General features: G+C 39.4%; 3 protein-coding genes across 3 annotated transcripts; all 3 read right to left on the bottom strand.

Moving 5' to 3' along the window:
• Positions 1–89: 89 nt before the first annotated feature.
• mto1 (mitochondrial tRNA translation optimization 1) lies at positions 90–6,563 on the bottom strand. The gene is made up of 12 exons (XM_027159045.2): positions 5,994–6,563; positions 5,662–5,861; positions 5,346–5,463; positions 4,966–5,264; positions 4,673–4,785; positions 4,350–4,540; positions 4,046–4,176; positions 3,730–3,934; positions 984–1,155; positions 753–862; positions 441–598; positions 90–356 (listed from the first exon to the last, which is right to left on the bottom strand). The coding sequence occupies exons 1-12, from the start codon at positions 6,196–6,198 to the stop codon at positions 246–248; spliced, it is 2,013 nt and encodes a 670-aa protein (XP_027014846.2). The 5' UTR covers positions 6,199–6,563; the 3' UTR covers positions 90–245.
• Positions 6,564–7,028: 465 nt separating this feature from the next.
• Positions 7,029–11,304, bottom strand: LOC113650622 (ADP-ribosylhydrolase ARH1-like). The gene is made up of 8 exons (XM_027159051.2): positions 10,961–11,304; positions 10,350–10,464; positions 9,508–9,616; positions 9,266–9,364; positions 9,080–9,185; positions 8,689–8,955; positions 8,228–8,442; positions 7,029–7,477 (listed from the first exon to the last, which is right to left on the bottom strand). Exons 1-8 carry the CDS (start codon positions 10,966–10,968, stop codon positions 7,329–7,331), a joined length of 1,068 nt encoding a protein of 355 aa, XP_027014852.2. The 5' UTR covers positions 10,969–11,304; the 3' UTR covers positions 7,029–7,328.
• A 1,547-nt stretch (positions 11,305–12,851) lies between these two features.
• Positions 12,852–15,609, bottom strand: LOC113650623 (ADP-ribosylhydrolase ARH1-like). The gene is made up of 8 exons (XM_027159053.2): positions 15,454–15,609; positions 15,147–15,252; positions 14,219–14,327; positions 14,024–14,122; positions 13,824–13,929; positions 13,484–13,750; positions 13,167–13,381; positions 12,852–13,045 (listed from the first exon to the last, which is right to left on the bottom strand). Exons 1-8 carry the CDS (start codon positions 15,459–15,461, stop codon positions 12,897–12,899), a joined length of 1,059 nt encoding a protein of 352 aa, XP_027014854.1. The 5' UTR covers positions 15,462–15,609; the 3' UTR covers positions 12,852–12,896.
• Positions 15,610–19,587: the final 3,978 nt, after the last annotated feature.

Below are 19,587 nucleotides of genomic sequence, written 5' to 3'. Positions count from 1 at the left end.
CATTTATTGTTATACTTTGGTAAATTCATTTAGTTTTTTTTTTTTTAAATGAATTATATATTTTTCTTCACTGTAAACATGTGTTCAGATGTTTTTTTAGATGATTTATTTCTATTTTGCAAAATACAAACTTGTTTCCTAACACACGGTGTTAAGTGAAGTCCTTTACTGTAACAGTCTTTAGAAGCTAGTTATGCTCCTGCACGAGGTTGTGTGTTGACTGTATTATTGGTCAGTTTGTGTCTTTACATCCGTGTCTTCCTGCTCGCTGTTTTACGCTCTGTCTTGCTGACGTAGTTGAGGAGGTGGACGATGGCGGCTGGAGTGACACCTGGTAGACGAATTGCTGCTCCCAGCTAAAACACACATACACAAACACTCAGAAGAGAGGTGAGACAGAATGATGTACTATGATCATACTGTTAAACTTGCGTACTCACAGTGTCAGGCCGTGCTCGATCTAGTACTTCTCGCACCTCGTCTGAGAGAGATACGGGAAGTGAGCGGTAGTCGAGGTCTGGAGGCAGCATGAGGCTCTCCTCCACCTGTATCCTCTCCATTTCTCTTTTCTGATTCTCACAGTGAGGACGGTACACAGCTAAATATAGAAAAAAAGCAGGTTATAGACACGTATACACACATAAACCTACACTGCTCAACAGCCAGAGAACAGCAGAGCATGGTTCTTCAACAAACAGCAATTGCTGGGATAAAATTACGGATTTGCATTTTTTTCATGTTTAGCTAATCACCTTCAATTTTAATCCGCTGGGAAAATTCTAGATATTGTGCAAAAACTTCAGGGAAGATGGAGGACAGCATTTCAAATGAGACCTCTTTATGCTGCAGCATCTCTTCTCCACTAAAAGACACAGTTACCTGTAATTATTCAGCCATCAAAGCCATAAGACACTTAATTATTAGATAGATTGTCGACTGTTGTTTCTGTAGGTCTCTTTTTACCTTTCTGCCCGGGGTATTACCTGATAAGTGTGCTTTTGGTCTCACTTATCCCATTGTATTGCAGTTTTTCTCTCCAGCGTGGAGCAGAAAGTGTGAAGGACTGCAGGGAGGTGAGAGCTTCGCTCAGACTATGACTCACTCGCACAGCCTCGCTGTAGCGCTCTGATGACACACACCCCACCTCTTCAAAGCCTGAGGGAAAACACACCACATGATTATTGCAAAACTCACTGCTATGGCATATGACAATAATAATACTAGATAATAATAATAGAGTCTGAGAGATAGTTATCTGATGGTAAAAAGACCAGGGGCCTCATTTATAAAGCGTGCGTACGCACAAATCGGGGCTGGAAACGTACATACGCCAGTTCCCATGCAAAGGTTGTGATCTATAAAAAACAAACTTGACGGGAGAATGTGCGCACCTATAAGCAAACTTTGAGCCATGTGTACGCACATTCTGGAGACAAAGGGAATTGGCGACACAGATGGTGAGGTCGTGAACTGAAGTTAGATTGTAGAAAATAAATGTGAGAAGAACGATTATAAGAATTAATGACATTTAATTTTCACTCCATTTCATACGTTATATCCACATTATCATGATGATTAAATCCAACAGTGTTATTTGTGCCGATTGTTTTAGGCTATATACATCTAGTAAAATCCAAACGTAATTCAAAATGTATTAAAAAAAAAAATAATAATGCTCAGCGCTGCCTTACAGTCACATTGTCACAGGAGGAGATGGCGTGACTACATGTCGAAATATTTTCCTTAATGTACATATATCATAAAATGTCAAAGTCTGCAAATACAGTCATGAAGCACAATCGCTACTCATCATCGGTCCTAACTATTACGGTGTTCGTTACAAAACCGTCAAGAAGAAGCATGTGTTCACTATAACATTTTCGTCTTAAATTTTCACCCACAAATTAATTCTGATTTTGTCAAGGTGTTAACGCCCAGTCTAATTGCTAGAAACATATAAATCCTCCTGTGACCCGGGTATGTAATGCTTCATGATGGCACTGCTGGCACTGTTGGAGGATTACGCCAATGGCAGAATAAGGAAAGAACGAGTTTTCAGGGACCATGATGATTTCCTGGCCCATGATGATGACCGGCTAATAAGCCGATTTAGATTCCCTAGAGCTGTGCTCTTGGATCTATGTGCTGAATTGGGTCCAGTATTAGAGAGGGCAACACGCCGGAACCATGCCATCCCAGTCCAAATACAAAAAAACTATAAGTAATCCTCAACTTTGTCTCTAAGACCTTTTTGTATATGAAATAATTCTATTGGAATCCATCATCTCACCCAATAGGTCTGGTATATCACAGCCGTCCCTGTGTGCCATAATATCAATATAACAATATTAAAAAGTAGAAACTGTAACAATTTTGTTTTTAGTATAATTATAACAATGTTACTTTTAATATAATTATAACCTGCAGGCGACAGTGGCTACCCCCTGAGACGCTGGCTCCTCACCCCATTTTTAAACCCGCAGAGTGCAGAGGAAACTCATTATAATAAGGTCCACTCTCGTGCCCGCGCAGTTGTGGAGCATGTAATGGGCGTGTAAAAATGGGTGTGTACAGGGCGGGATATGAGGCTGGTTTACATACGCACATCTGCGGGAACATTGCTTACAGGTGTGCGTACGCACGGTTTTATAAATCGGAATTTTTTTGCCGTACGCTATTTTTGGCTTTTGGGTGCACGTAAACTTTTAGTAGGGATCCTACACACAGTTTTATAAATGAGACCCCAGGTCTAAATGCCCTCCAAAACGTTTTCGAGATGGATATAAATCCGATCGTTCAAACCACTTCAGGAGGGGGTCTGGAATGCATTTCAGATGAAACTGTACAGGTGTAAAGTTTTTACGTCTTCTTGTTGATTGCATTCTGAAAACAGCATACACCAAAGCATGTTCAATTTCAATTACCCCGGAAATGAGGTAAAATATATTATCATTTTGGGCGTGAGTTGATATCGGCCGGATTGATTTCTGATTTGCCAATGGAACAGTTTTAACAAATCAGATAGTTATCGGATCAGAGAAAACACATGAAGTGACCAGGTGTAAAAAGTCACTATGTGTAATCACAGATCATTTTCAGCTTGAAAGAAAAATCGCACAAAGCAAAACGGCACATTTGTCAAATCCAACTGCAGGACTCCTGAGTGGTGCAACATAAAAGCATTCACCTTGCAGTTTGAAGGATGTAAATTTGAAGTGTGACTAGGCCGTGGCCCTGGGGGTGAGGGACGGCATACTATCTGTCAATCACATTGACACTTGAGGGTTTCTGCATGCTCATGTATCATATTAATAAACTGACCATGACAAAGTGTGCAAGATCTCCAAGCCAAAACATATGTTTATTTATACTATAGATACCTCATATATATATATACACACACACACACACACACACATACACTATATAAATTAGAGCTCAGTGAAGGGGCAGGCTTCCAGGAAGCATTAAAATCAGTGTACCATTAAAATGTAAACCTTCTTCACAAAGGTAGTTCGCTTACATTTGAGCTATAAATTCCTAAAACCCTTTACTTTATCTGTGCTTTGTTTACAGCTTAAAAGCTTTAAAGCTTAGCGATAAAACTTCTAATAAGACACTAACACCACACGAAGAAACAGACTAAGTTAATCTGCACAAAAAGATTACACATTTTAAGACTACATCACTGTTGATGCTGAATTAATAAACTCAGTGAACACACAGTACCTCTGAGCGTGAGGCGCAGGTCTGCGTTATCAGGCCTGAGAGAAGTCCTGAACTCGGCACGGCTTGTGAACATGCGGTATGGTTCGGTGACTCCACGACTCACCAGGTCGTCAATCATCACCCCGATGTAGCTCTCGGTACGCGACAGAGACAGAGGGGGGAGAGAGAGGGCAGTCCTTCCAGCATTAACACCTGCCCACAAACCCTGTAAAGAGACAACAGCACAAGGCACAAACAGGTAAATTCATGATGATGGATTCTGTGTTAGTTGTAAGAGGACCCGTACCCATTTTGTAGGGGGTGCTGTGTTTTGTACCTGTGCTGCTGCTTCCTCGTAGCCTGTCGTCCCATTAATCTGTCCTGCCAGGAAAAGCCCCTGACAGCATTTCACTTGCAGCCATGGAGAGAGCTGCATCGGGCAAACAAAGTCATACTGCACCCCGTAACCTACACAGACAGATAGAAATAGATCACACTATGATCACCAGCCTCACTATACTGGAGTACCACCCTCATTGTGATGTATCCCAAACTGACTGTTTGAACAATAGTTTTCACAGTGACTTCCTAAGTGCACTAGTTCACCTCCACTCCAAAATCAAGAGATCTTTAGGCTGTACCTGGTGTTCTAATCTCCACCCGTTGTAACGCCGGAATTTCCCGGAGAAGTCGAAGCTGCAGCTCAGGGGGCATCGTCATGGACAACCCCTGAGGGTACACAAGGTCAGAGGTCATCCCCTCTGGCTCCAACCACACCTGATGCTGTCGCCCTGGGAAGCGCAGAACCCGTGATTCGATGGAAGGACAGTACCTGAAAGAAAGAAATTAACTGTTTCAATAACATTGATAGAAGGTATCAGAAAGTAACTCTGGGATGATGATATTAACTCTGGTTCATCACACCATGCTGTCATTGTAATAGTTTCTTGCTTGCATCGAGTACCTGGGTCCTTTGGTGTCCTGCTGTATGTGCGAGTTCACATGCAGGCTCTCACGCACCACTTCTTCTACACCTGGTGTCGTGTAGGTCAGATGACATGGCAGCTGATCCTCAGCCTACCAAACAAGCACAACAATGATGAAAAAAGCAGGAAGCACGATCGCAAAATGTTCGATATGATATTCTAGTAGTACTAGATCGAGCAGACTGGATCTGAGGAATTAGTTCAAATGTGTTTTGTCTTTTGGATATGTTTGTATTTATATTACTGTGACTAATGTACGCAGAATCTTCACCTTGCAGTGCGTGTGCTTGTTAATGAAGCTAAATGGAGTTGGTCGTGGGTCAGGTAGGTGAAGCTCTGCGAGGGAGAAGTCGACTGTGTCCTTAATGATCCGAGGTGGTGTTCCGGTCCTCAGGCGGCCGAGTTTCAAACCGAGAACTTCTCTCAGACTGTGGGAGAGACCAGTGCAGGACGGGGGTTCACCCAACCTCCCTCCTGGAGAGGTGGTCTGGCCCATAAAGAGGGAGCCAGAAAGGAAAGTGCCGGTGGTAATGACGATGGAACTGGCCAGTATATCCCCAACGCCACCAGCTGTGAGACATACAGAATGCAAATGTTAACAGCTGTACATGTGAACTACAATAAAATAAAAACAGCAGAAGCGTTCTTTACCCATACGAACTCCGGTCACACTGTGTTTGCCTGTTATTTCTGGATCAGGAGCAGACACGATTAAATCCTCCACAGATCCTTCGATCACAGTCAGTCGAGGCATGTTCAGCAACTGTGACTGAGAAAGTATAGCAGAATGTATTATTTTCTTTTTACAGAAAATGCATCACTTCCAAACATTACTTAATCTCAGTAAAACTAGACATGTTCTATTATACTGTGACAAAGAAACATGAGATAACAAGGCCAGGATACACCCCTGTGGCATCCCAACAGATCACTAAACACAGGCAGAGCACTAGAAATGAAGAGCTACCTGTATGAACTCCCTGTAGCGCCCTCGATCGAGCTGCGCCCTCGGGCCCCACACTGCGGGTCCCTTACTGCGATTGAGGATGGAGAAGTGAACGCCAGAGTAGTCGCCTGCTCGACCCATCAGGCCATCCAGAGCGTCCACCTCCTTCACCAGCTGCCCTTTTCCTACCCCTCCTAGTGAGGGGTTGCATGACAGCGCCCCTGGAAGAAAATAAGATTGAAATAAACCTCTCATAAACATCTCTGTCATGGTTTCACGGTATTATGATGTATTTAGAAAACTTCGGGAACTGAATGTTCTCATGTACACCTCTGTGTGTTGTCATGACCCACCAATCGTTTCGATTTTCTGTGTAATGAGCAGTGTTTCAGCTCCAACCCTGGTTGCTGCAGCAGCTGCCTCTGTGCCAGCATGGCCGCCACCAACCACGATGACGTCATATTTATGGTGGGTGACGTCATAGTTATGGTGGGTGACGTCAGAGCGACCTCTGGACAGGAAATGGCGTCGGACGAGCAGCTTCCGGAGTATCAACATGAGAAACTTTTGTCATGAAAAGAAGAAAAAAAAAATCACTACCACCTCCTAAATTACCATTGGTTGGCTTGGAGGTTGGGAGTTCAGTGATTGGCTGGTTTGATGGGCAAGCTGGACTTGTATCCTCTCACGGTTTTCCTTTCTCATTCAATGTTACATATTCAATTCGTGACATGTCTGTTTTTATCCATTTTACTTCACCAGAATGGCTACTTTTACCACTGGAAATGTATTAATTTCACTAACAGACTTAAACTGATATGTTATTTACCTCAGAAAACCTCAAGTTCGTGTATTTAAACTCATCGTATCATGCTCGACATGTTGTCCTAACCGTCGATGAGCGCGACCCAAACAACTAAAAAAACTGAACGTAGTGCACTACGTAGAGCTTATAAGTCCGTTACCGTCCATCCTTAGTGTAGTGTACATTGAAGGTAGAACGGCGCCGTTTGGAACACAGCCCATGCCGCCGTTATTGTGAGCTAGTAACCGTAATAACGGGTATAGGTGCGACTCAAATAAGGGAAAGGTTCCAATTTAGCTGCAGTCATACTTATGTTTGTGTGTTCTTCTTTGTTAATGTTAAAAAAAAAAAAACAAGAAATTTGATAAAATATATAGAATATAGGAAAAAAACAGTTCTTATTTAATTTACCTACTTTACTACATCATCAAGCTGTTAAGTTTCATATATAGAGAAGAATAAAACATATAAAATGGTTGTCTGGTCTGGAAAAAGGTGAAGCAACCTTGAATGCAATTTGTTAGTTACCAAGTTTCCTTATTGGTTTGTGCACAATGTAATTTAGCTAACACAACACAGCCTAAGAAGTTAATAAAAACACAATTTATTAGCAGGTTATGATTTTTAACTAGTTTAAATAATTTACATACAACTATTTAACACAATTTAACATAAACTGATAAATATGATGTGTGTAGTTTGCTAGCTAGGATTTCCTAGCCAGCAAGCTATAGGATATCCCATATGTTTCTATTCATTCATGTGCTGATAACATGGTTATCAGCACATGATATATGTGCTGATAACTATGTGGTTAAGTCAGTTTCCGTTTTAAGTTATCGATTTGCCATTTTGTCTTATCAGTCAATGGCATAACACATGTTTAGTGTGATAGTGAGTAAAGTTTCTCAGCGCTGTTCTCCAGCCTGTCCCTGTACTCTAGGTTGGTGAAATTACACTCAGGCACTCCGTCCATCCCGTACATTAGACCCCAACAACAACACGCTATAACCGCTGTACTGTCGCTGTCTCCTGCACACAACCAAAAAAAGAAAATAATTAGAACAAATAATAATGACTTTTATAATATAATAATATTTTATTGTTACAAGGACATTTAACCAGGAAGTCTTAATCAGAAAAAAAGTCGAAGCAGTCAAGGTTTATAGGTGTATAGGCTATCAAAAGAAATTTCATTATTCTGTTCAGGTGATTGCTAGAAATTTATGCTTACATTTTCAAGGTGAAATGTAGCTATCTAACGTAACATCACTTGACTGGCAACATATTTAACATTTTAGCTAGAAACACTTAGTCAGCTAGCTATGTTGATAAGCGCACACTTCAATATAAGCAATAGCTTAATTTAAGCAATTTTATTAATTATCTTGTGCAACATTTACATTAACAGGTGACAAGTCGCTCGAATTGTTTGTAGTTTGGTTTAAGCGCAAATTAAATAATCAGTGTAAATTTATTCGACTGGATTTTTTTTATTATTATTTCCATGGTAATAATATGCATCTTTGGCATTACACAACTATTGCACAATATTATAGTGTTCCTTAATTTATATAAAAAAATCCTAAAAGGGTTCCATAAGGATTCTTTGAATGGATAAGTGTGTTAGTTTCTTTTCTAGTACCTTTTTTTTTGTAAGCTACTAAAAAAAACTATAGGGGTTCTCCAACAGGAGTAAGAATCCATCCAAGAGCCCCATGTTAATGTAAAAAGTGACTTTGATCTACATTTAATCTACACGGTTTAAAAGTGACTGCTGACCTCCATGAAAACCCGCACGGCTCATTAACTCCTCCCAGTTTGACCCCGCCCCCAGTAGAGCATCCAGAGCTATCATAGGTGCATCGTGACCACTTCGCCCTGCCCATCCAGAAAGACTGAAGCTCTTATATGCCTCGTCACGTTCAGCCGGTCCATATCGCGCAGGAAACACCACTGGACCAGTTCCTAATGACAAACCCCTCAATTCAAGATACCTGAAAGGAAAAAAGAAAAGAAAAAAGAGTGTCATCAAATCAGAACAATGACTACCACACAATACCACATTTTATATTGTTTATTTTACAGCTATTTACATATTTCATCAGCCATTTTCCCCCATAGTGTTCCAGTTTTGACTATGCAAGCTGAAAACTGCAAGGTATCTGAAAGGTATCATGAACAGCTACTTGATATCCTGTATATATTGTTAGACAATAATCACATTCGCAACAGAGTCTCACCATTCCCATTTCTCCGTGAAGTAACCCCAGTCTCTTTCTGTCTCAGGAATAGCGTATCCTGCCAACCTTACCAGCTCCTTTGCTATTGGACAGGCCTCCTTGACTAAACCCAGACCCCACGTTGTAATAGGACGGCGCTGAATGGCATACGCTGTGAACAGTGCAGAAGCAACAGCACCAAGGAATCCAGTTGGATGAGTGTGGGTCATTCTGCCAGTCTCCATGGCGACTCTGACCAAAGAGGAGAGTTGCTCCGGTCGAGGGTATCTGGTGATAAGAAACGTGTTAGCTTAAATGTTTTTCTGATTAAAATATGTCATTGCATTGGGAAATTATGTTCTTGGTTGTCTTAATGTATGCTCTTAACACACCAACATGGCCTTGTCCTCACCTCAAACCGATGCACATGGATCTCATGGCAGCGCCACATCCTGTTCCTTCTGGATTGTAAGCTATTCTGTAGCCCCCTTCGGTACCTGGACGTAACTGAGACACACCTATGGAGAAACCCACAGCAACGTTTTTCAGTGCTCCTACAGCCGCTCTAAAATAAGGTCTTTATTCATTACTCACTTACCTAGGATGCTCGATGGTCCCGGTTTCCTCCCCTCCATGTCTTTCATACCCTCCACATAACGAGATGCCACCTCATGAAGCAGGTCCTCTCCTTCCTTTCCTAAAAGATAGTAACAATTATCTTTATACACCTTTAACAGAGTCACCTTCACTCCATCAAAATGACTCACTAATGACTTCAATTTGAGAATTTTGCTTTACAAAAGTATAAACTAGCACATCAAACCATTATAAAAGTCAAACCTGTGGCTAAAGCTTCAGCGGTAGCCAGGTGGAGGACTGTATCATCACTGACTGGCCAATCAGGAAGTTGAACTGTGATGTTTTTTAGTCCTCCAAGCTCCTGTAGTTCCTACAATACGGTGATACAGCTGGTTATGTGTGATAAAAATATTTTAGGGTCGGGATTTTGCTCTTTATGCTATATACAGAGCATGCTTAACTGTTATTATTACTGTGCATGAACTTTGTATGTATTTTAGGTACTATAATTCCTCCCACAGAGTTTTTAGGTTTAGTACCTAAACGTTTTTATTGTCAATGCCAGCATATTTGGAGATTTAGAGGAATCGAAATACCGTTTCTCTGTGCTTTATAAAGTAAACCTACAGTAGTTACTCCACCTATTTATACACGAGAGACCTATTTTCTTTTCTTGGATTATACCTAGTGCACCTTTTCTGATTTACACATTATTAACATTTTATCAGACTGCAGCTTCTTTAACTGTTTGTGTAAAGTGTGCTTTTAGGCTCATGACAGAAATACATGTTCATGATTAAACCAACAAATCCAAACATTTGCTTGCATTTCTTTATTTAAGTTATGCTTAATTTGAATCTACTGAATTTGGTAAACTATAAAATTATTATAATATTGCATCAAATACACTACACTGATAATACAACCAATAAAAGACAGGGGTTTAAGATCAAAACCTGACGGACAATCAGTTTTAAAAGAAAAAATATATAATATGTTTTTACATAGAAAGTCCTTAAAGTTTGTGCATTAATAAGATGTAACAAACAATGAAGACATCATTGTACATGTAGAATTATTAATAATGCATTTAGACGACAGACCTGATGGATGGCTGGACCAGACTCGTTGTATTCCCACAACTGATTCCTGTAACCCAGAGCATCCCCAACTCCGCTCAGCACCATAGCGGCCTTATAGTGCTCCAGATCTGCGGGACTGGACAGAGAGAAATACACACATATATGATATTAGACAAGAGAAACTTAATTATTAGACATAAATTCCATGAACAATGTCCTCTGTCACTTTGTTAACATTTGCTTTAATCAAAGACAACACAAAATAATAATAATAATAATAATAATAATAATAATAATAATAATAATAATAATAATAATAATAAGAGTCAGAGTTTGGGGTAGCAACTGGGGTGAAAAGTCTTATTTTAAGTCTCAAATAATATTTCTACACGTTATTAGTATAAGTATTAGTATAAGTATTACTAAAGTATAATTGTAAATATGATTTATGTAGTTTATAGTGTAGTTTTGGGGTGATATTCATAAGCAGATTTGTTTGAAGTTTAAGTCAACTTCTGTAAGAAATGAATCGTAAACATACTTTTTAAATCCTTTTCTGTGTTTACCATACTTGTTGGTTTCATTTGTTACTATTATTGGTTTGTTGTGTTTTTGCTCACTCGCTAACATACCGGGCCATGCTAATATTCCTCTCCCGGTGGCTCGCAGGTCGGTTCAGTCGCGCAGGCGATGACGCGGATCCTAACTTTTCCCTCTGCGGCCTTCTTGTACTTTCGATTCGCGCGATTCTTTTCAGCGTTTTTATTCTATTATTTGAGCTTTACCGAACTTTTAAAAGTCAAGTGTTTCCAATAGTATAAAACTAGCTCTTGAAGTTTTGTGTCGTTTTTTTCCCCAGAGACTGCTATCTTTCCCCAAATAGCAGCTGTAAGAAGAGGAGAAGGCTGTCGGCTATTTTAGGATTAGTTAAGGATCATTAGGCTACTGGGTCCAAGTGAGTGGGGAAAAAAGGGAATGTACAGAAACTCTGAAATCACTACAAAGAAGTGAATGATTTATTTTCCTCCCCCAGATTAAATGTAAGCAGTCAGATTACTCAAGTGTGTATTCAAACTTTTATATAATATCCTTTATGGATTATCTTGCATCCATCCATTTTCTGTACCTACACAGGTAAAAAGGTCATATTTAAATCATATTTACATCTTACCTCTTTGGCTTGAAGGAAACTGGTGTACCTATTTTTTTGTTTGTTTGTTTGTTAACTGTTGTAGAAAGGACATTATTTATATTTACATTATTTACTGTAGAGTGTCACCCAAATGAGGTTCACCTCTGAGACTGGTTCCTCTCTTTCTTCCTCATATCATCTCTCCCTTGCTTAGGGATACTGATAGATATATAGTATTCTAAATTTTAAATGAATATTTTTAAATGAATTTAAAACATTAATTCTATATATTCATTTATTTTTATCCTTATTTGTTGTTGTTGTTCTTCTTATTATTATATATTTAATTTTTTTCCCTTCTCATTTCTGTTTCAATACTTCTGTAAAGCTGCTTTGAGATTTGAATCTGAAAACCTCAAAGCACAAGGAGAACATCAAAACTCTACATTCTACACAAAGCAGAAAAAGGAAACAAATCCCCAACCTGAGATAAATTAGTAAGCCACATTCTGTTTATTCATTATACTTTTTTAAAAATTAGAGATTAATAGACATTACATAACAATGTTACATTAGATTAACCTGTTTAACTCCTAATAAATGCTAATGTACTGGATATTCACATGCATTCTCAAATCTGCCAGCGTTCACCGGTTGGGTTCCCATCTGAGCCTGGTTCCTCTCAAGGTTTCTTCCTCATATCATCTCAGAGTTTTTCCTTGCCGCCGTCGCCTCAGGCTTGCTCATTAGGGATATATATATATATATATAATTTAAAATTTTAAGTTAATCTTTTTAAAAATAAAAATAATTTTAAACTTTAATTGTATATATTCGGGGGGGCACGGTGGCTTAGTGGTTAGCATGTTTGCCTCACACCTCCAGGGTTGGGGGTTTGATTCCCGCCTACGCCTTGTGTGTGTGGAGTTTGCATGTTCTCTCCGTGCCTCGGGGGTTTCCTCCGGGTACTTCGGTTTCCTCCCCTGGTCCAAAGACATGCATGGTAGGTTGACTGGCATCTCCGGAGTGAATTAGAGTGTGTGCCCTGCGATGGGTTGGCACTCCGTCCAGGGTGTATCCTACCTTGATGCCCAATGACGCCTGAGATTAGATTAGATTCAACTTTATTGTCATTACACCCCGTGACCCGAGAATAGTTCGGATAAGCGGTAGAAAATGAATGAATGAATGTATATATTCACTTATTTATTTTTATCCTTATTTTTTTCTTTGTCTTCTTATTATATACTTATTTCTTTTTCTCTCTTCTGTTTCCATACCGCTGTAAAGCTGCTTTGAGACAATGGGAGATTTTTAAAAGTGATAAATAAATTGAATAGAATTGAGTTCATGAAAGCTGAAACAAACAATAAAAAAAAATCACTCCTTAATGTTTTGAAATGTGATATTATTTTCCACATAAAAATGTGCTGAATTCAGTGTGATAGTGAGTAAAGTTTCTCAGCGCTGTCCTCCAGCCTGTCCCTGTACTCCAGGTTGGTGTAGTTACACTCAGGCACTCCCTTCATCCCATACATCAGACCCCAACAACAACACGCTATGACTGCTGTGCTGTCGCTGTCTCCTGCAAACAACAAAAAAAAAAAACAAATATGTGACAAAGCTCCACCTCAGCATTATTGTGAATTTGTTTATTTGTTCAAAAAAAAATGGCATGTCAGTTAAACATGAGGGAAATAACTGACCTCCATGGAATCCTCCTCGGCTCATTAGCTCCTCCCAGTCTGACCCCGCCCCCAGAAGGGCATCCAGAGCTATCATCGGTGCATCGTGTCCACTGCTTCCCCCCCAGCCAGAAAAACTGAAGCTCTTGTATGCTTGTTCACGTTCAGCGGGACCGTACGGCTCAGGAAAGACAACTGGCCCGGTTCCTGATGACAAACCCCTCGACTCTAGATAGCTGAGAGAAGAAAGCAATATCACTGATATTTTTATACAGATATCTGGTATCTGAAATACTCATTCAAATTTACTCAGGAGCATATCAGTTGTCTTATTGTACCATTCCCATTTTTCAGTAAAGTATCCCCAGTCTCGCTCTGTATCGGGAACGGCGTATCCTGTGGACCTCACAAACTCCTTTGCAATTGGACAGGCCTCCTTCACTAAGCCCAGCCCCCAGGTTGTAATTGGACGTCTCTGGATGGCGTAGGCTGCAAATAGTGCAGCAGCCACTCCCCCGAGGAATCCCGTTGGATGAGTGTGGGTCATTCTTCCAGTCTCCACGGCAACTGCAACCAATGAGGAGAGCTGCTCAGGTTGAGGGTATCTGGTGCACAGGAAGTAAGGTCATTAAAATTAAAGATTTCAAATGTTTTGGCACACAGTATATAGTTATTTACCTCAAGCCGATGCACATAGCCCTCATGGCAGCACCGCATCCTCCACTTGTTTTGTCATAAGCTATTCTATAGCCTCCTTTAGTTCCTGGATTTAACTGATCCACACCTATGATGGAACTCCAGAAGTATGAACAAAACATTGATTTGGCCTTAACGTGTTGTGAGCAACGGTTTTTTATTTATTTATTTATTTTTTTTACCACGGATGGTCGCTGATCCTGGAGCCCTCCCTGACATATCCCTCATACCCTTTTTGTAATGGAAAGCCACCTCGTGCAACAGCTCCTCACCTTCTTTACCTATGAGACAACAACAAAAAATTACATATGCTTTTGGCACTGTGGATTCAAGCATGCTGTGGCAAAGGTTGATTCAGTAGTAAGGGGAGGAGAAACCTGTGATTAAAGCTTCAGCAGTGGCCAAGTGAAGCACCGTGTCATCACTGACTGGGAAATCAGGAAGGCTAACGGAGATGTTCTTCACTCCTCCAAGATTCTGAACTGCCTACAAAAATTAAAAGAGGGATTTGTCCATTAATATAAAAAACCATTAGTGAAGTCAGGCCCTGAGGTTGAGGTAAGGAGGTCCTTGACTGGGGTTGAGTCAGAAACAGGACACTCAAGCCACTCCAAACTCCATTCATGACTAAGTAAGTCTTCATGAAACTGTAATGTTATGACACACAGAGACATTCTATCCAATTGTATGCTTCTAACATGGAAGCAACAGTTTGGTGTTTTGAAATCTAACAAAGTCTTTAAACATTAGATAAATTAGTTCACATGTAATGGACACTGCTAAAGGTTTGTCATTAGTTAAGAAATGTGTATAGAAATTTTGAATGGCTGCTGTAATAATAATATACATTTTCATTGACTTTGAGAACATTTTAGACATAGCTGTCAAAACTGGAAAAGCCATCATGAGTTGCTCCAGTGGAGATTGAGAAAGAAGCTTTATTTATTTGAACTATTTTGTTGCAAATCAACATTTTTCCATTAATTGTTTGATTCAAACTCCACTTTTGCTCTTGGTTGAACAATAAAGATGCTAACTTTTTTTCTTATTAAATTACAGAGGAAGAGAAATGAGAGAGACTGCTGAGGGAATTGCTGCCAGAGCGTAATTAAAGAAACCACGTCGGTTCATGGACATTCAACAAATTCAGTGTAACTAGAAACAGATAAAAATACAACACCTTTCTTTAACTAATATTAGAATAGTATACAAGTAATATATATTTAAAATGTAAACGGTAAGGTTTGCTTTAGCAGATCTGGTGAGTGGTTATTGAATGTAGATATTATTTTAAGTGTGTTATACCTGCTGGATACGTAGTCCATTATATTCAAACTCCCACCGGTATCCCAGAGCATCACCCACACCACTCAGCACCATGCCTGCCTTGTAGTGAGCAACTGTTGCAGGACTGAATGTGACAAATCCAAACATTAGAATATTATACACATCCCTGCTGGTGGCATTTCTACTTAAATCAAAATCAAAACCTTCAGCCATTATAATAAATCACCCAAGTTGCAGCTAAAATAATAAAAAAGACAATAAATACAATGAGCAATAAACCCACACAAGTAGGAGGAGTCTGTATTTGAACAGAAAGAAGACTCACCTCTCCATGTTAACACTTTTCTAACTTCTGTATTTATAAACACAGCTCTCTCTCTCTCTCTCTCTCTCTCTCTCTCCAATCTCTATCTATTTCTTTCTCTCTCTCTCTTTCTCTATTTCTTTCTCTCTCACTCCCCGGATATGGAAATAGTGAAGTAGGTGACGCGAATAAGGAACTGCAAATGCGGAAGAGATTTCAGCGTACGTCACACACACGTCCACCAGATGTCACTGTGTTCATATTGCTATTGTAGGTGTGCAATGTTGATTTATTTCGATTGTAATTGATTTATTAATTAAATATTAGTATTTTGAATCTTTTTTATGGCATTTTGTGTATGTGTTTAAGACAAGAGGTTGGGAAGTTTGACCTTGTTATTAATCAGAATCAGAATCAGAAGAGCTTTATTGCCAGGTATGTTTTCACATGCGAGGAATTTGTTTTAGCGACAGAAGCTCCACAATGTAACAGAATGACATATACAATATATACAATTTGTATGTACAAATGTACAAGTGTGAAATGTGCAATTGAAATATAAATAGTATGTGTTTTAAGTAAATAATGTGTAAGCATAGTGTTTTGTGTTCCGTGTATGTTAAGAGTTTATCAGATGGATTGCTTGAGGGAAGAAACTGTTCCTATGTCTGGTCGTTCCTTGTGCTCAGGGCTCTGTAGCGTCGACCATATGGCAACAGTTCAAAGAGTGAGTGTGCTGGATGTGAGGGGTCCAGAGTGATTGTATTTGCCCTTTTGCTCACTCTGGAGAAGTACAGGTCTTGGAGAGGGGTGAGAGTTGTGCTAATGGTTCGCTCGGCTACCCGGACGACCCTCTGTAGTCTTCTGAGGTCAGATTTGTTAGCTGACTTGAACCTAACATTAATTGAAATGCAGAGGATGGATTTGATGATGGCAGTGTAGAACTGTTTCAGCAGATCCTGTGGCAGGTTGAACTTCCTCAGCTGGTGAAGAAGTACAACCTCTGCTGGGCCTTTTTCCAAATGGAGTCTATGTGAATGTCCCAATTCAGGTCCTTGGAGATTGTGGTTCCCAGGAATCTGAATGACTTCACTGCTGTCACAATGCTGTCCATGATGGTAAGTGGGGGTAGAGCAGGGGGTTTCTACTGAAGTCCACTATCATCTCCACTGTCTTGAGCATTTTCAGCTAAAGGTTGTTAAGACTGCATCAGACAGACAGCCGTTCAACCTGAATAAACAGTAAATCATTTGTTGCAAGTCCTGCTGGTGTGTTTGTTTATCTGTTACGGCACTCACACCGTGAAGACGATAAATGTATAATTTAGCTAGCCAAAAGATTTCCGCTGAGGCTCCTTTCTTCCTGCTAGTCGATCAGCCACACAGCAGACACACGTCAGTGTCGATGAGCTGAGAGACGCATACTGTATATCCCACACATCCCACCAGACAAACCTTTACAATTTCACAGCTACATCAAGCATAAGAACTGAACTGCCCTGTTTTACCTCTCCTTCATCACAAGGTCACATGATATACAATAATACTAATCTCTGGATTTGGTTTGTTAACAGCTGATCAAATATAACTTCTTGATGCATCAATGCTCCATAGAGACAATGTGATTTTTTTGGCTACTTTGCATGATATGTTTAAAATATTCATCGCATGTAGTAACAAATGTTTTAATTTTTCACATGGTTCATTTATTCTCATATATGATTAATTTTTATTTACACACAATTCATTAATTTTCATATGTGATTTTTACATACAGTTACTTAATTCTCACTTGAGTTTTTAAACAATTTATTTATTTTTTTTATGATTATTTTCATAATGACTCATTTAATTTACATTTATATTACACATGCTTAATTGATGTTTCTACAGAGTTTTTTCCAAAAAAATAAAAAGTAATCTGTAGTATCCTGGCTTATAAAACCTAATGAAAACTATAAAAAAGTAAGGATATTTTTCTTCTGTCTACTAGCATTTACTAGTGATCTGATCATAAAGCAACATTACACTGGAAAAACACTGCAACTTAAACTAAGAAACATCCAGTAGTTTGTTGAACTTTCAGTCATTAAGTACACTGGAATGATCTGACCAGAAAATAAAACACCAGCACCCTGCCTTCATTATTACCTCCTTTATTACCAGAGTGGTGAACTGACTCAATGCTGCTAATTGCTAAAGTTTCAAAACCCATTTCAAAAGAAACTTGGGTCAACAGCAATAGAAAAAGGGCAGATTCTGTAGAAACCAGTTTTGCTTGTGGGCATTTGTAAATGTCAAGAGATTTGTACTTCAGAATTGCCTTCTCAAAGATCCTGTAAAGAAAAATAAGGCACTGGCATAGCACAGCGAGGGACTCGCTGTAGATTTCTGAATTCTGATTGGTGAAATGGTGTTGATTTACTTTCTATACCAGAAGCTCTGCCTGGAATGTCACATGGTTATATATGTTTATATTTCTATAGCTGCATAACCACCTCCAAGACATGAAATCAAAAACAAAACCCCAAAACAGATTGTGCCTTGAGAGGTTTAAATTGGGTGACAAAAACATAAAGTTAACTATAAAAAAAAATACACAGAAATTAGAAATAATAGTCTTTTCTCTTGTCATTTAGAGACTGGATTTCTGCAGCTCTCTGCTGGCAGGTCTACCTCCGAACACATTTTATTCTCTGAAAATGATCCAAAATGCAGCTGAGCGATATGTTTTCAACCTGCCAAAGTTTGCACACACCACCACACTGCTGCGCTTCATCCACTTGGTTCCAGTAGCTGCACACATCAGATTCAAAACACTGATGCTTGCCTAAAAAGCCAAAAATGGACCAGCTCCCTCCTACCCCAAAGCTCTTATCACTCCTTAAAATGCACCTTTCTCCCTCAGATCTACCAGCACTGCTCGATTAGTTCCCCCATCTCTCAGGGTAAAAGGTACGTATACAATACTCCTTTGTTTGTTTTTTTTTTTAAAAAAATTGTACTATAATTCATCCCAACAGAGTTTTAGGCTGATAGTATCCTGAGTCTTGTAACCTAGTGAGCCAGTGGCAATGTGGTAGTTTAGTGTATAAGGCATTGGACTGAAGGTTGTATATTCAAATCCCAGGTATGCCAATTTGCCACTGTTGGGCCCCTGAGCAAGGCCCTTAACCCTTAATTGCTCAGTTGTATAAATTGTATGTTGCTCTTACACCAAAAAAAGATACTCCTTTTTCTACAATGACACAATGCATGATATGTTTTTAGACGAAGTCATCCATCAGACCGTTTTTAATAAATCCCTAAGATTCGAGACAGAGGAATGGATTTCCAGCTGATTATGAACAAACATCTGGAAAGCAAGGTCACGATAATCAAAATATCAGATTCCAGACTAAATCACTTTGCAGAGTGTTCAGAGAAAACCTTGGGCAGCACTGGGTCCTGTTCTAATACTTGAATGTTCTATCTATAATTGTCTATCTATCTACTGAGAACTTGTGGGTGCCTTCCTGACAACCTTTGACCTGTTGCGTTAAAAAAACATTTCTTGCTGATGCTGTTTTTTCATTATGAGATGCCGTTAATGTCGCTTCGCATTGCAGTTGCACAAACACTCAAAACACTGCAGTCATGATCTGGATGGGTTTACCACATCCCTCCCTGTTGCCTAGCAACTGGGCTGATGGGGCCTTTAGTACGGAATGTTTATTATTGAGTTCCTATTAAAATTTATTGGAAAACCTTACTTGAGAGCATTAGGCTGGTAAGGATTTATATTAGTACTGAATTGCCAGTCAGTATTTACAGAAAAACAATCATTTTTGCAGATCATTTTTTATTTCCCAGTTGTACGTTCTCTAGTTCTCTAAGCAGCTTTATAGGTTGTTTAGAAACTTTCTGTAGGTGCTTAAAAAGCTGTATGGGGAGGAAGGTTTTACCGTTAAAACATGATAACCATCAAATGTGAAATGAGTTTCTTTTTCTCCTTTTTTTTATACAGGGTGAACATTTTCATAACAGGAGAAAATGTGAGTAATTATGTCATGATTATATGGACTAATTTTATGGAAAACTGGGTAAAAAGGTGCGTTCAAAAAATTTAAATTCAACTGAACTTGCAGTTCAATGCAACTGGTATGTTTCATTGCCC

This window comes from Tachysurus fulvidraco, chromosome 8 (assembly GCF_022655615.1).
Source record: "Tachysurus fulvidraco isolate hzauxx_2018 chromosome 8, HZAU_PFXX_2.0, whole genome shotgun sequence".
Classification (NCBI taxonomy): domain Eukaryota; kingdom Metazoa; phylum Chordata; class Actinopteri; order Siluriformes; family Bagridae; genus Tachysurus; species Tachysurus fulvidraco.
The sequence above is the reverse complement of the archived record's forward strand: the minus strand, read 5'-3'. Positions and strand labels throughout refer to the sequence as shown.